Here is a 17705-nt window from a genome sequence, read left to right on the forward strand (position 1 = left end):
TGAGGAAATGCCACCATATTAGAAGTATTCGAAGATCAAACTGATGCCCTCTGTTTCATCTGCTTTGCTCCGCCGCCTCGCGCTACCCGCCGCCCTCCGCTTCCGTCTCTCCGAGCACGGCCTCCCTCCCGACACCGACACCACCTTCGCTCAACCCCCTCACCTCGGATCCCGCATCTACCAGTCCTCTGCATGATCGCCGATATGTTCCTCGACGCCTAGGTCGGGTCAACCGGCCAGCCAGTCTACGCCCGGCGGAGAGGCGGTGGGGGGCACGGAGGTGGCGGAGGTGATGGAGGAGGGAAGTGAGGCGGAGGGCGAGGGAGACCGCGGAGGGTCTGGCGGCGGCAGCGAGGGCCACGGGGCGTCGCAGACGGCGTCGGACGAGCTCGTGAATCCTGTGAGAAGATACGACACGTGTGGGCCATCGGTGCGGGGTCCATGTCTACTTTGATACGTGTCAGATCGCCTTATGTGGGGCCCACCGCCCTTTGCTACACGGACGGCAATGATTTCTGTTTCGGTCGTTTAATTTCTTTTTTAATTTGAATTAGGCGAGGGTACGTCGGAACTAATTATAAATTAGCTCAATTGTTAAATCTTTTTAGTATCTCAATCTTTAAACTTAAAAATTTTATATTTATGAAAATAAAATATTAATATTATTTACTCGTCGTTGGTTTTACCGACGAAAGATACAGCACATGATAATATATGCATAGATGACACGAAAATAAGTAAAAAAATATTTTTATGATGATCGTGTCGTGGGTAGTTGTTGTGGTAGTGGTCGATGAGAATGATGTTGTGATCAATCTTATCGATATTGATCTGAATATCGATGACAGGGAGAAAGAGGAGACAAAGCAGTGAGACATTTGTGTTAGTGACCAATGAATAAGAGGATGAAGACAAGACATCTACATTAGCATCGTATCACTTTGCCTCCTCTTCCTCCTCCAGCATCGCTCTGCATCTGCGTCGACACCGAAGGAAGAAGAGGAGGTAAGTAAAGCATCTGCATGACCAATGATGAGGAGAGAAGAGGAAGAGGAGGCAAGTGTGGCAGAGCAGTACGACATTGAAGAAGGAAATGGAGGAAGGTAAGGCATTTGCATCAACGTCGCATCGCTCTACCTTCTTTTTGTTCTTGTCGACCACTACATCATTCAATGCGACGTCGCACTGCCTCCTCTATGTTAGTGTCATACCGCTATATCTTCTCTTCATTTTACTCAACCATCGCATTATTCAATGCAGCGTCGCATAGTTTTGCTTTCTCTTTTTTCTCACCAACCACTACATCATCGAAAGAGAAAGAGGAGGCAAAGTGATACAACACAAATGCAAATACCTCACCAGTCTCCTTTTTTTGCCTCTAGCATCATGCCTTTTTACCTCCTCTTTGTTCTCATCGACTACCACATGATTTGGTGTGGTGTTGCATTATTCCCTCTTTGCCGGTATCGTATCGCTCTATCTCTTCTTTGTTCTCATCAACTACCATATGGTTTAGTACAGCGTTGCACTACCACCTCTTTGTCAGCACCGCACCGCTCTACCTCTTCTTCATTCTCATCGACTGTTGTATTGCCAAAAGAGGAAGAAGAAGAAGAGCGATGTGACATCAACATAGATGCCTCCTCTGACCACGATGCAAATACCTTATCATTTTGCCTCCTTATTATCGATGTTCGGATTGACATCGATAGATTCAACCATATATCGATCTCATTGACTATCACCACAACAATCACTCATGATGCTATCGTCCGCTATCATAATTGAGATTATCTTTTTATCCATCATTTTTGTGTCATTCATGTTTTATCACGTGTTATATCTTTCGTCGATAAAACCAATAATATTAGGGTAAATTAGGTTAAATATTTTATTTTCATAATTATAAATATTTTAATATAAACTTTTAAAATTTAAAACTAATATGTAATTAGCTCAAACTACAATCCTAACGATAAAACAAAGATGTGGCGCATCTTATGGGGTATGGCTTTGCATCGGAGAAAAGTTGTTTGGAGCATTCGATATACTATTAATATAAAACCATGACCGAGTTAGCACTCGAATATAATTATATTGGCGTAGGAGTCACGAGACGTTCCAGGTCGAGCGCTCCTTCAACGGAAAGCCACTGCACACACTCAACCTATCTGTCTTATCCAGAGAGATGAATTGGAAGAATAACCTTAAAAGAGTTTGATTATATATATATATATATATATTAAATTTACAATTTATAATTATAATATGATAATTTAAGTATTTAGATTGAATTAATATATAATTTAATATATATTAATATTGACTAATTTATCTTAAACTCATCATTATTAAATTTCTTATATAGAATCAGAATTAGACAGATAAAAATTAATATAGTCAAACTTAAAAAAAATATAATCCATTAAACTTTTGTTCGATTAAATCAAGATGAGTCATACCATCACGATAAATAAATACAAATGAGAAAATTAAGTCTGACCCTTGAATGAAGGCAATAAACTCATAAATAAATATGAGAAAATATTGGTCATAATTAACTGGTGTAAAATTTGGACGAACCTTATAGTTGCCCAGTCGTAATTTTACCAAAAGATTTTAAACACCAACATTCGTCCCTCCCTCCGTATGCTCACCGTACAATTATTCATACATATCGAACAAGTTTCTTTGCCTTGCCAGGTAGGAGATACAAGTAGTATGACTAGCCGAATCACCTTCCATAGAGCTAGCCATTTGTCCGTTGTAGTCATCGAGCAACCACTGAATTGGATGGTGGGGTGTCGATGGTGAGCAATTGACGATCATTTCATTCGCCAGTCTCCATGCGTCTGACGACGGCGCAGACACCCACTTGGAGGGTTTTATATGGGGAGCGAGAGAGAGAGAGAGAGATCGAGAGCGAGAGTGCAGAGATGAGGGAGGGCAACGTGGTGCTATTCCCGTTCTTGGCGCACGGCCACATGAACCCTTTCCTTGACCTCGCTCGCCTGCTCTCCGCCCGCTACCCTCACCTCACCCTCACCCTCATCACGACCTCCGGCAACCTCGCTGGCTTCCGCCGCCTCCAGCTACCTACCTCCATCCGCCTCGTCGCCCTCCCCTTCTGCCCCTCTGATCACGGACTCCCTCCCGACGCCGATACCTCCTTCGCTCTCCCACCACACCTCGTAACCCACCTGAACCACGTTATCGAGGGATGCCTCCTCCCCTCCTTCCGCCGCCTCCTCTCCGACTTGATCTCCGCTGCCTCCCCTCCCGTAATCTGCGTCATCGCCGACATGTTCCTCGGCTGGACGGCCCCGGTGGCCAAAGAGCTTGGCGTCTTCCACGCCACCCTCTACACCTCCGGCCCTTATGCCATGTCCATCTATTATTCCATTTGGATCAACCTTCCGCACGTTGATGGGAGCGACGGCGAAGACGATGAGATTGCCGTCCCGGGTGTCCCCGGCGTCACCGTGCGCCGCCGCCAGCTGACGCCCAACATGCGCTCCGCCAGATCACCCGACCACAAGAGCGCCGCCTTTGTCCGCCGCCAGGCAGTGCTCTGCAGCAGCTCCGGCGCCACCCTCTGGAACACTGCCGAGGTCCTCGAGAAGCCGTTCCTCGACGCCTGGGCCAGGTCAACCGGCCAGCCGGTCTACGCCGTGGGTCCCCTCTTCGCCGCCGCCGGTCGAGTAGCAAGAGGCGATGGCGGGCTCGCTGCGGAGTGCCTCGCGTGGCTGGACCGCCATGTATCAGGGTCCGTGGTCTACGTGTCGTTTGGGTCACAGAACCGCCTGCCGGCGGAGGAGGCGGCGGAGCTAGCGGCAGCGTTGGAGGAGCAAGGAAGACCGTTCCTGTGGGCAGCCCCAGCGCCTGACCAGGCCCCGCCGCCACCGCCTGCTGGGAAGAGCGAGTGGACGTCGGGGCTGGTGGCGCGGGGTTGGGTCCCGCAGGTGGATATCCTGAGGCATGCGGCGGTGGGCGCGTTCGTGAGCCACGGGGGGTGGAACTCGGCGCTGGAGAGCCTCCGGTTCGGGGTGCCGGTGGTGGTGCGACCGATGGGAGGCGAGCAGTTCTGCAACGCGAAGCTGGTGGCGGAGGTGCTGGGGGCGGGGGCGGGGGCGGAGGCGGTGGGGGGCAGGGAGGTGGCGGAGGCGGTGGCGGAGGTGATGGGGGAGGGCGAGAGGGCGAGGGAAGTGAGGCGGAGGGCGAGGGAGATCGCGGAGGGTCTAGCGGCAGCGGTCGAGGGCGGCGGCAGCGGGGACAAGGGGGCGTCCCTGACGGCGTTGGACGAGTTCGTGAATTCGGCGACAAGTCGCGACACGTGTGGAGCAGCTGTCGGAGTCGATGTCTAACTTGAAACGTGTCCTCATGCACGTGGGGGCCACCGACCTTTTTCCGACAAGACAGCGAGGGTATCTGTTGTCTTTTAATTTCTATGGCCTCTTTTGTTGCCTCGGGTTGTCAGACTCATGAGGGTATCGACCCTAATAATCGAAAACGCGTGTCTGCATCTTATGGCTTTCCTTCGAAGAACAGACATTGAGATCACCACAAAGTAGTAGTTTCGTTAAACGTTAAGTTGGTTCGGTTTGGAATTTTTATTTGAACCACTAGTGGTTGAGTTGCTATGAATATAAATGAAAGACGTAAAGTTTAGGGATTGGCGGTTCAATCGAGACAGATGGGACAAAATCATGACTCATCAGCATAATATTTTTATATTTTTCATGCATGCTCTTTTATAATTTATCGTGCATCATTGTATATATACAATGATACATTATCATCACATAATAAAAAAAATAAAATAAGATAAAAAATAAAGAATATTTTTTATTATAAAAATTTTAAGATAAACGATTATGGATTATTTTCTTTTTATCGCTAGATAAGATCAAAATAACTACCAAAGATCATTGAAAATTATCCTCCGACTTATTTTCAACGTAATATATATATATATATATATATATATATATATATATTGATCATTTACGTCATACTTATTTATTTCGAATTACTAACTTAGACGTCGAATGGATTAAATCAGAAAATCTCTTCTAATCTCAATCCACGTGCAAGTGATATTGGAGCTCAATATTTTTATCTGAAAAACACACAATCGAATAACCTGCAAATAAGTTCGAACCACGACGAATTAATTAGGATATCAACTTCCTCCTGTCTGTAGAACAAAGATTTGCAATGTATAGTCCAACTTAAACCTTACTCGGTAGGTTTAAGAATATGATATAGACATGGTTACAATACAACGTAATAATTCGACCATAAGTCAAATATGGATTTGATTGAAATCTTTGACTCGTATTTATAATTTTATTCATGACCGCTCATATTTGGATAGGACTGATATAATCCAAAATTTTTACTACAATTTTGGTATTTTGTATAGAACTTTATCTCTTTCTCACACAACCAATAGTTAGTAATCTTCTAGAAAAAATTGTAAAAGTTGACGAATGCTATATATATATATATATATATAGTACTCAAATTGATAAGTTGTTGATTTTTTTAGAAAAAGAAAGGAAAATTAACTATCAAAGGGAAGCATATAATTCAACATAGAAGTCCTCCTCTTGGCTTATCAACTTAACTGTCGATATAGCAAAATACAAAACCATCAAAATTCTTGTAGTCCTCCTTCATTTGTATCTTTCAATTTTTGTGGACAGGACGATATCATACATGACACGGTAAAAGTATTCATCCGTAAACCTCTTATGAATAGTGACATCTTTCTAATAATTTGACCACAAGCAAATATGAGTCCAATTGAAATCTTGGCTCATCCTTATAATCTCATTCATTACCACTCATATTTGGACAAGATTGGTATAATCCAAATGTAATACGTCTCAACTAAAATTTTGACATTTCGTATGAATCTTTGTCTCCTCATACAACGAGTGCTTAGTAACATTTTAGAAAAATCCCTCGGAGTTGGTATAGTTGAGTTGACTTGACCTGAGAGGTATATGTATATGTATATATATATGTATGTATATATATATATATGTATATATATGTATATATATATGTGTGTATATATATATGTATATATATATATTTTAATCTCCCAATAAAAAGAAAACATATGTACTCAATTTGATGAGTTGTTATTTTTTTAAGAAAAAGAAGAAAAAATTGATGATCAAAGGGAAAGCATGTAATTCAACATATAGGAAGTTAATTGCTGATATAGGAAGTTACAAACCCACCAAAATTCCTGTCTAAAATATCATTTTTACTCTCTTACATATCCACTTGAGTGGTAATATAGCAATAATTTGTGATTTACAAAATGAAAAAAAGTTACACTCGAACAAGACCTGAGATACACTACATGTTGATTTCTCCATTTGTATCTTTTAATTTTAGTGGACACTACGGTACATTACATAACATGGTATAGTATTCACCACATCATCTCTCGTCCCGTAGACCTCTCCGTGGACTTGTGACATCGCTGTATGATTTCGTTTAATAAGAGTAAAAAAAAAGTAATTTTCATGCCAAAGACAAAAAAAAAAATATAGGAGAGGAAAAGTCTAAGCGGCATGCATACCACTGGATGTCATGATCATCAGAATGGAATTTCGAGTAATAGTTGTGGAATTCTTGTGACCGATGCACGCATGCAGTGAGAGAATTGGCCAAGAATATTGATCTGCATCACCTGTAAATACCTTATCTCTTTGCTCAACTACCATGTAACACAAAAAAACATATTCGCCTTCTTGTCTTACTGCATGCTATACTTATGGCATCTCAGCTTCACAAAACTTTGCTTTGTGCCACTTTGCTGATGCTGCTGCTTCCCCGTGCTCCTCTTGTTAAAGCTTCACTCGGATCCCAAGGGAGGGCGTTGCTCCACTGGAAAGCCACTCTAAGGAGTCCTCAATCCCTGAGATCTTGGAACCTCAATTCTAGTCCATGCAATTGGACCGGAGTTACATGCAATTACACAGGTAGAGGACGTTTGGTGATCACCGAGATATCCCTGCCGAGCATGGACTTGGCAGGACCACTTGATTCTATTGATTTCTCGGCATTGAGATCGCTCATCCGTCTCAATCTCTCATACAACCAACTCGATGGGGTAATTTCTCCGACCATCTCGGCACTCTCCAGGCTCGTATCTCTTGATCTTACTAGCAATCAATTCACAAGCAAAATCCCAGTTGGGATTGGCTCCATGAAAGATATCCAGTTCTTAAGTCTTAGACAAAATCAAATTGTTGGTACTATACCTCCATCTTTAAGTAACCTCACCAATCTTGTGTCTTTGTACCTGGACGATAATAAGCTTGTGGGTGTCATGCCTAAAGAGTTAGGGAGGCTCTATGAGTTGATGTATCTAAATATTGGGGTCAATAGCCTATCTGGTTCAATCCCTTCTAGTCTAGGAAATTTGACAAAGCTCCGCTTCTTAGCTCTATACCAAAATCAGCTCTCGAGTCCTATCCCTTTTGAGATTGGAAACCTCGTTGAGGTTACCAATCTCAACTTCTCAGAAAACCTATTAATCGGTTCAATTCCTTTTTCTATAGGAAACATGACTAGATTAGAGAGCCTTGATCTTCAAAAAAATCAATTGTCTGGTTTTATTCCTCTTGAGATTGAGAATCTAATTGAAGTTACTAATCTCTTACTCTCTAAAAACCGTTTGACTGGTCCTATACCTTCTTCTATAGGAAATATGACCAAATTAAAATTTCTTTATCTTTGGGATAATCAATTATCTGGTTTTATTCCTTTTGAAATTGGAAATCTAATTGAAGTTACTGATCTCGCACTCTTAAAAAATCAATTATCAGGTCCCATCCCTTCCTCTATAGGAAACATGACCAGATTAGAGAGTCTTTACCTTTGGGATAATCAATTATCCGGTTTTATTCCTCTTGAGATTGAAAATTTAATTGAAATTACTAATATTGAACTCTCAACAAACTTTTTGACCGGTCTCGTCCGTTCTTTTATAGGAAATATGACAAAATTAAAGACCCTTTATCTTGGGGATAATCAATTGTCTGGTTTTATTCCTCTTGAGATTGGAAATCTAATTGAAGTTACTGATCTCACACTCTCAAAAAATCAATTATCAAGTCCCATCCCTTCCTCTATAGGAAACATGACTAAGTTAGTTATCTTATCACTAGAAATGAACCAGTTCTCTAGCTCATTCCCTCCATCGGTTGGTAAGTTAAGCAAACTCAGAGAACTAAGTATATACGATAATCAGTTGTCTGGACCTTTGCTATGGAGATCAACAATGTTACTGGACTGACACACCTAATGCTATCAAATAATAGCTTCGTTGGTTATTTACCGCCAGACATATGCAAAGGTGGAGCCCTGCAATACCTCATTCTTTACATGAACAACTTCCAAGGTCTCATTCCCACGACCTTGAAAAACTGTACGACACTAGAAAGGGTCCGTGTTCAACACAACCAACTCACCGGAGATGTTTCTCAATGTTTTGGAGTGTATCCCCATCTTTATTACATCGATTTGAGCTTCAATCTTCTCACCGGTACGCTATCTCGAGAGTGGGCAAAATGGCACAATCTGACGCTCTTGAGAATCTCAAATAACAACATCACCGGAGTCATACCCACCGAGTTTGGGCAGTTGACGAAAATGGGAGAGCTGGACCTCTCTTCCAATTACCTACAAGGAGAGATCCCAAAGAGCTTCGCCAGCTTAACCCTTCTCTACAATCTGAGCTTGGGCAACAACCAACTCGTCGGCCATGTGCCTCCGGAGTTTGGAATGCTGTCCAATCTTGAACTGCTTGATCTCTCGTCCAACAACTTGGCAGGAAGAATCCCCGATCAATTAGGCGACTGCATGAAACTCCGATCGTTGATGCTTAACAACAACAACTTCAGTGGAACCATTCCATTGGCCATTGGTAATCTGGTGGTCCTTCAAGACACCTTTGACGTCAGCCACAACTCACTAACAGGGGAGATTCCATCCCAACTCAGCAAATTGGTGATGCTGCAAAGCCTGAATCTATCGCATAATTCCTTGTCGGGTCATCTTCCATCTTCGCTAACGTATATGACGAGCTTGTCTACCGTAGATGTATCCTACAATGAACTGGACGGCCCTGTTCCTGATAGCCCAGCTTTCCGAAGAGCCCCAGCGGAGTGGTTTGCCCATAACATTGATCTATGTGGAGTTGTTCGAGGATTGCCTCCATGTGTTTCACCCGGTACTCCAACAATGATTGCCTCCATGGTTGTAATAACCATCATTTCTTCCGTTGTCTTCTTCCTTCTCTTGTTTATATTCATCGGAGCTGCTTTACGATTCCACAAGAGAAAGAAGCCGCCAGTACCTGTTGATAATAATCACATAAAAGAAGGTGCATTCTGTATATTGAATTTTGTTGGAAGAGACGTATGCAAGGACATCATCGAAGCTACCGAAGATTTCGATGCCAAATACTGTATTGGAAGCGGTGCATACGGCAGTGTCTACAGAGCAGAGTTAGCAAGTGGGGAACTGCTAGCGGTGAAGAAGATTCACCTACCAGACACTGAAGGTACATGCGACGAGCAACCCTTTCAAACTGAGATACAAACTCTTACTCAAATTCGACATCGCAATATCGTCAAGCTTTACGGGTTCTGCTCCTCTCCCCGACGCAAATTTCTGGTGTACGAGTACATGGAGAGAGGAAGTCTGGGATCTGTCCTCCGAAGCGACACTGCAGCCGAATTGGACTGGGTGAAGAGGTTGAGCATCGTGAAGGATGTTGCTCGTGCTCTGTTCTACATGCATCATGACTGCACACCGCCTATCGTTCATCGAGATATTACCAGCAACAACATCCTACTTGATTCCGAATTCAACGCTTGTGTTTCCGACTTTGGAATTGCTCGACTACTGAATCCGGATTCATCAAATTGGACCATGCTTGCAGGCACACCGGGTTACTTAGCACCAGGTGAGTTTCTCTCTCTCTCTCTCAGATCTCGTAGTTTGTGCAAATTAAGAATACCTGCAATTGAGAACATCTTCAAATTATATCTTGGAGGAGATCTCTATGGATTGGCGGTTTGATCATTGGCTCTTGTTGTCTGCAGAGCTTGCATATACAATGAGAGTGACCACCCAATGCGACGCGTACAGTTTCGGAGTGGTGACGCTGGAGTTGCTGATAGGAGCGTATGGTGAAGTACTCATTTCCATTCTGTCGTCTTCGCCGATCAACGATAGCTTTGTGAAAGACGTATTGGACCGACGTCTACCTGTTCCTGAGGGTCAAGTTGCGGATGAAGTAGTTGCAATTTTGAGCTTGGTTCTTCGTAGCGTGGACAACAGCCCTGAATCACGCCCGACAATGAAACAGGTCTACGACAAGTTATGCGTGGTCAGAACACCCCCACTAAGCCTCCGATCTATTGATGCATTGAAGTTTTCTGACTTGATGAGCGTGGAGATATGATCTATATGCACTCCTCTGTGCCCCGATGCTTCTTTTGGTCAGGATCGGTAGTCTTTGTTTCCGTATGGCTTGCTTTATTAGTGGTTTGATTCTGCAGCGTGTTTAATAAAAGCATCGGTTGGTAATCGATCTCTTTTCCGCGATTATTTTCGACTGGGTTGGTAATCTTTGCCTTGTTATGTAAATCTTGGACGCTTGAAAAGTTTGATTTTCTTGTACTATATGTTTATTGAGAATTTGTGAAGGAAATTAAACGAAGGGTGAGGGATGATTGGTTTATGATGTGTACCTGCCCACCATGACTGCTCTGCTTCGGAGGCATGACAGAGGGCCGACCGATGAGTAGGAATTCATTCGCAGTAACCGGCAGATTTTGTATGTGTTGTGTGCTTTAGTGATTTCGTTTCGTAATCAATAGCTCATACATCCATTAAATATTATCAAATGAAATCTCCTACACCATTTCCACGAATCAGAGCAATGAGCTTTCTTATAATGAACTCTCCGGTCCCATCCCTTCTACTTTAGCTAACATGACCTCTCTGATACTATTAGACCTCAGCAATAACCAAATCTCTGGCTGCATCCCACCATCTTTTGCAAATATAAGTCTAAAAGAACTATCAGTGATCAATAATAGTCTCTCCGGATCGGTCCCAAACCTTACGAGCTTTGTTTCTCTGAAACTGGCATACAATGACCTCTCTGGGCATCTGCCACCAGATGTATGCAGAGGAGGAAAGCTTCAGCATTTCACCGCAGCCTATAACAAGTTCCACGGCCCGATACCAAAGAGCTTGAGAAACTGTTCAAGCTTAGTGCGGGTTCGATTGGACAGGAACAACCTCACCGGAGACCTCTTCGATCACTTTGGAGTCTATCCTAATATGAGATATATTGACTTGAGCTACAACAGGTTATCTGGAATGCTTTCACCGGAATGGGGAAGTTGTTCAAACTTGACGAGCTTAAGAATATCCAACAACAGATTAAATGGAACAATTCCATCTGAGATTGGGCAATCAACTAAGCTGGGAGCGCTGGACCTTTCTTCAAACCATTTAGTTGGCGAGCTTCCCAAGAACTTATGCAACTTGATCTCTCTTATAGAGCTGAACATAAGCAGCAACCAGATATCAGGAGAGCTTCCATCGGAGATCGGAAAACTACTCAAGCTGAAGAGACTGGATGTTTCAGGCAACAACTTCAGTGGGGTGATTCCGGAAGAAATAGGTGGATGCAAACTGCTAATATCAGTAGATATGAGCAACAATAGCTTCAGCGGAAGCATTCCTTACGAATTCGGTCAGCTGGTAGACCTTCAGGAACTGCTAGATCTGAGTCAGAACTCCTTTAGTGGTCATATTCCATCTCAATTAGGCCAGCTGACACTGCTGCAGATCCTCAACCTTTCCCACAATAATTTGGCAGGCCGTATCCCACCTTCTTTAATCAAGATGGCAAGCTTGTCAGCCTTGGACGTGTCTCACAATGAACTTGAAGCTCCTGTCCCCGATAGCAGATAAGATTTCTCTAATTATATGAGAAAATACCTCCCTTATAATCTGTATAAATATGAGAGAATATGTTAATACGAGAACAGTTTTTTTTAGTAACTTTTATCTTCTATTCTCATTTAACATAGTATCAGAGATATCACCGTGAAGATGGTCCCCGAATAAATTGTCGTGAAGGCCACTTCTAAATATCTCGAAGTGGACCAGTTTCCCCATCGGACTCCACCAAATAAAGTTATAAGTTAAATTAAAATGGACAAAAAATAGTTCCGAATCTCAATCGACATTTGATAAATTAAAAAATAAAGTTTTGAAGTACTCGAGAAGCAGATATTTTTCTTAGTTTAACATAATTCTGATCTTTAAAGTAAACTTTGCATTCGTTACTTGGAAAGTAAAGTTTAGTTTCTTTTTTCTCTGAACCAAAAAATTTCTAACACAACGGACTTGTCTTTGATCGTTTTCATCTACCGGTGGGGCTTGAAATGTTGGAATTATCTATATTAAATGCTTTATTATTTTCTTGAGAATTTGGTGAAAGGTAATATAAATCGAATGGTCTATTTTCTTATGAATTATGTTATAGTTTTTATTGAGATATTCAAATTGATTAGTATATTATTACATAAATAATAGATTTCATGTTCGAATCCAAGAGTTAATATCATGTATGTATGTCATTTGATATAATAATCTTTTTAATATATAGTTTTAGAGGGTGCTGCATGCTACATTATCTTCTTCTATTTTCTTCTTGCTTTGGAAGCATGACCAGTAGATAAGAATTGGATGGCATACAACAGCAGTGAGACGGATGGAATTGCTTTCTCTGAAAGTGAAGATGTCCAAAGTCATACCTTATAACAAAATAATGTTTAAATATTTTTTGTCAAAGTAATATATACATAACTAAGATTGCACATCATAACAGATGACTTTGGTCATATTATATCCATGTGACAAGGTCCAGAATTATATTTGACCCTACTTAGATAACACATATATTCTTATGTCAAGATCTATAAAAAACTAGTTTCTAACATATATCATAGTCATATCAAACAGATAATTGAAACGGCATATATCATATATCAAACTTTTGAATGGATCTTTAGATAACATTTTACAAAAATAAATAACATTTTTTATATTTGATTTTGCAAAGGGATTTCATAATATTTTGAACCATAAAATAATTTTGCAGGCCAGTAATTATTTCAAATAATATTTGCAAAACAGATATAATGGGTGCAAACATACATAATATATTTTTAATACTTTTGAATAACAAAGAATTTCATAGATCAAGCCAAAATCACACAAGTCAATAACATATATCGTTACCTCGAAAACTAGTTAGACGAAGTCGTTCGAATATTTACCTTGATCATAGACAATTAAAATTGACATCATGATGAGAATTCTTCATCTTTTCCTAAATCGTATGAGAAATACAAATTAATATCACATATAAAATATTAGAATCTAATGTATGATGCATGCATAATCTAATTAATATATTAATAAAAAATTCATCTATTTCTCTGTTTTCGGCAACAGAGACCTTTCTTTTTATTTTTTTTATTTTTCTAATTTTCTTCTCTCTTTCCCCGTCCTCATGCTTCATGAACAAAATAAAATATAGGGATTCCATAATTTACCTAGATCAATCCTTGCGATTGTGATTTTGATCTCCTAATCTTTTCTAATGCACAATCCATCTAGGGTTTAGTTCCTCTTCTTAGGCAGGATGGAGATGGCTCTTGAGAGGATATTAATAGATTAGCTACATGATAAACCCTAGAGTTTTTTTCTTATACAAAAATTGTTCTTCTATTTAGATTTTATTTTATTTATAAATATGTGTTTCACAAATCTTATAATTATATATAGATCCTTAAATAGAAAATAAGATATTACAATTAGTCCTAGCCTATCATTGCGCCGTCGTCTTTTTATTTCTCTTGCTTATATTCATCGGAGCTGCCTCGCGATTCCAGAAGCGAGAAGCAGACAGTACCTTCTGATAATAATATGTTGAATTTTGATGCACGAAACATATAAAAGGGAATCATCGAAGCCACCGAAGATTTCGTTGCCAAATTCTACATCGGAAGTGGTGCATATTGGCAGAGTCTAGAGAGCAGAGTTTAATAAAAGCATATTGGTTTCATTCTGCAGCGTATTTAATAAAAGCATCGGTTGGTAATCTTTGCCTTGTTATGCAAATCTTGGACGCTTGAAAATTTGATTTGCTTGTACTATATGCTTTATACTTTCTTGAGAATTTGTGAAGGTAATTAAATGAAGGCTGAGGGATGATTGGATTCTGATTTGTGCCTGACCAACATGACGGCTCTGCTACGGAGGCATGACAGAGGGCCGACCGATGAGTAGGAATTCATTCGCAGATTTGTATGTGTTGTGTGCTTTAGTGATTTCGTTACGTAATCAATAGCTCATGCATCCATTAAATATTATCAAACGAAATCTCCTACACCATTTCCACGAATCAGAGCACTGAGCTTCCTATTCTCACGGCTTAGCATATGGGATTGCTATGCTGCTTAGAGTAATATTTAAAGCAATAGGAGGGAGGAATAGCATTCGTATGATGCAATGCAATGCAATGCAGTGGTTGTCTGATTCAGTGGCTCGAGACTACGCTGCTATTGGAAACTACCAACTCCCTGTTTACTACAATTATAAAATGATCATGTCGTCAAAGAGAAAAGGATAAGGGAAAAGAATATGCATTATTAGCTCGTTTCATCGTTCCACATTAGAGATGAAGAGGAGCGTGACAGAGTTAGCGTCTCGAGCAATGGAATCTTTCTTCTCCCAGAAATCTCTCCCCGGTCTTCTTCTTCTCTTGCTTGTCTTCTCAGTGTATCCGAAGCCGGCATCGACTTCGCTTGCATCGCAAGGTCGAGTGCTCCTCCAATGGAAAGCCACCCTCCGAAGCCAACAATCATGTACTTGCTCACCTCATGAGGTAGGGAATCTTGTCCGGATGACAAATCTAGTACTTGCTCATAATAGTTTACTGGGTTCCATCCCCCTCTCCCTAAGAAATCTTTCGAAGCTTAGCACACTTTATCTCTTCAACAATCACATCTCTGGCACGATTCCTGATGAATTAGGCGATCTTGTCGAGCTGAGAGACATAGATCTATCACATAATCTATTGACTGGTTTCATCCCTTCAACCCTGGGAAATCTAGCTAGACTAAGGAACCTGATCCTTTCTTATAATGAACTCTCCGGTCCCATCCCTTCTACTTTAGCTAACATGACCTCTCTGATACTATTAGACCTCAGCAATAACCAAATCTCCGGCTGCATCCCACCATCTTTGCAAATCGAAGTCTAGAAGAACTATCAGTGATCAATAATAGTCTCTCCGGATCGGTCCCAAACCTTACGAGCTTGGTTTCTTGAAACTGGCATACAATGGTCTCTCTGGGCATCTGCCACCAGATGTATGTTGTTGGGTCCAACCCACATGTGCGCTTGAATAATTTGGGCTATAAACCCAAATCAACAATTAAAAGAGAAAGACGTGAGATAGGGCCGAAAAGGAGATAAGGCAGTGGACGCACGTAGCGAACGGTGGTGTGCAGCGGCGTGCACACAGCAGCGCATGCGTGCGTGCAGGGAACGGCGGCAGCGCACAGCGAGAGGAGAGAGAGAGAGAGAGAAAGAATAGGACTTTGAGTTTTATGCTCGACGATCAGTGGCTAAAAGTTATCAGTTTTAATCTAAATTTTATATAAAAAATTTTTACAGCAAGCTCTACAATTCTAACGGTATTGATCTACAGTTTATCCTCTCTGAGGTACTTTTCTGTTATACCCATTTTGTGAGACCTAAAATTCTGAGATCCAATAACGAAAATATGTTATTCTTGAACCAAAATATATGATGTTTCGTGATTTTTCTCATATTGAATTTTTCACGTTAAAAGATTTGGTCTCACTATGTGATTGACTTATTGTTCTACTGCTATATGTTGTTCTGGTTGATATTTACATTTTGATATCAAGTTGGTATTTTGATGAGGAACTCATTTTGATACACAAAGAGGGAAAATAATTATTCCGTTTTAACATATTTTTCCCAATATCAGTCAGATGGTAGGTTATTTGGTGTTAGTTTTTTTTTTTCTTGTGTGATCAAAATGGAACAGTTAGATGGTATGATTAAATTGAACTCATCAAATTATTCCACTTGGAAGCGTATGATGGAAGATCTATTTTATTGCAAAGATTTGTATAAGTCTATCAAGGTTAAAGATAAACCTTCTACTATGAATGAATATAAACTTGCATGAGTATATTTCTGATAAAACCTCTTTGCGAAAAAGACAGTGAGAAATAGAATTTCTCTCATCAAAAGGCTTGTAAATTTGAAGTATAAAGATGGTGGTAATATTATTGAGCACATAAGCATATTTCAGAGTCTTGCAAACAAGTTAGGTTGTTGTGAAAATGAATATAGATAATGAGATGCAAGGATTATTACTTCTCAGCTCTTTACCAGAAAGTTGGGAAACGTACGTGGGACTACTATAGATATGGTTAAAGATAGTTTCCTAAATGAAGATGCCAGAAGGAAAGAACAGGATGAATCTTCTTCTGGTGCATTTATTACTGAAAAACAAGAAAGACGTGAAAGAAATCATAGCAGAAATCCACATAGTTTTAGAGGAAAATCCAAGTCTAGAAGAGATATCAAATATTTTCATTGTAATATGCCAGGTCATATGAAAAAAAGAATGTAGGAAGAAAAATAAGAAAGAGATCAAAACAGTTGCTATTGAAGATGATATCAATATTGTTTGTGATAACGGTTGTGTCAACGTTTATACCCGATTTGTTTTGTAATCCACCACATGATTGCTAATATAGCAATGTTTTGTAAGCCACCACATGTTTGATCTCTCCATTTGTATTTTTCAATTTTAGTGAACAGTATGATACCATTCAAGACACGTTATACTATTCACCCGCAACTTTCGATGGACTTATGACATTTGTAATAATTCAATCGCAAGACAAATATGAGTTTGATTGAAATCTTGGCTTATCCTTACAGTTTTATTCATTATCACCTGTATTTAAACAATACTGATATAATCCAAAAATAATGTCTCAGTCATAATTTTCACATTTCGTATGAATCCTTTATCTCCTCCTCACAAAACGAGTATTTGGCAATCTTCTAGAAAAATCCTTCGAAGTTGATATGGTTGAGTTGACTGGACCTGAGAGGTATTAGCATGTTTGCAATCTCACAAAATCTTTTTGTGGAAACAAAATTTTCATAATGATCTTTGCAAATTTTAATCTCCTAATGAAAGGAAAACATTTGTATTCGATTTGTTGAGTTATTATTATTTTCCTTTAGAAAAAAAAATTGATGATCAAAGGGGAAGCATATAATTCAACATAGAAGTCATCCTCTCGCATGGCTTATCAACTTAATTGCTGATATAGCAAAAAACAAAACCATCAAAATTCGTATCAAAAATATCTTTCTTCATCTCTTACATATCCACTTGATTACAAACATAGCAACATTTTGTGATCCACCACGATGATCTCTCCATCTTATATTTTTCAATTTTAGTGGACATTATGATACCATGAATGGCACGGTGTTGTATTCACCTGTAAACCTCCCGTGGA

General features: G+C 40.3%; 3 protein-coding genes across 3 annotated transcripts; all 3 read left to right on the forward strand.

Moving 5' to 3' along the window:
• Nucleotides 1-2743: 2743 nt before the first annotated feature.
• LOC135673672 (crocetin glucosyltransferase 3-like) lies at nucleotides 2744-4522 on the forward strand. The gene has a single exon (XM_065182817.1). The coding sequence runs from the start codon at nucleotides 2847-2849 to the stop codon at nucleotides 4362-4364; it is 1518 nt and encodes a 505-aa protein (XP_065038889.1). The 5' UTR covers nucleotides 2744-2846; the 3' UTR covers nucleotides 4365-4522.
• Nucleotides 4523-8301: 3779 nt separating this feature from the next.
• LOC135673673 (MDIS1-interacting receptor like kinase 2-like) lies at nucleotides 8302-10641 on the forward strand. The gene is made up of 2 exons (XM_065182818.1): nucleotides 8302-9997; nucleotides 10137-10641. The coding sequence occupies exons 1-2, from the start codon at nucleotides 8332-8334 to the stop codon at nucleotides 10496-10498; spliced, it is 2028 nt and encodes a 675-aa protein (XP_065038890.1). The 5' UTR covers nucleotides 8302-8331; the 3' UTR covers nucleotides 10499-10641.
• A 390-nt stretch (nucleotides 10642-11031) lies between these two features.
• Nucleotides 11032-12024, forward strand: LOC135675232 (MDIS1-interacting receptor like kinase 2-like). Its single transcript, XM_065185509.1, has one exon. It carries the CDS (start codon nucleotides 11032-11034, stop codon nucleotides 12022-12024), a length of 993 nt encoding a protein of 330 aa, XP_065041581.1.
• The last annotated feature ends 5681 nt before the right edge of the window (nucleotides 12025-17705 follow it).

Source organism: Musa acuminata, chromosome BXJ1-5 (assembly GCF_036884655.1).
Source record: "Musa acuminata AAA Group cultivar baxijiao chromosome BXJ1-5, Cavendish_Baxijiao_AAA, whole genome shotgun sequence".
Classification (NCBI taxonomy): Eukaryota; Viridiplantae; Streptophyta; class Magnoliopsida; order Zingiberales; family Musaceae; genus Musa; species Musa acuminata.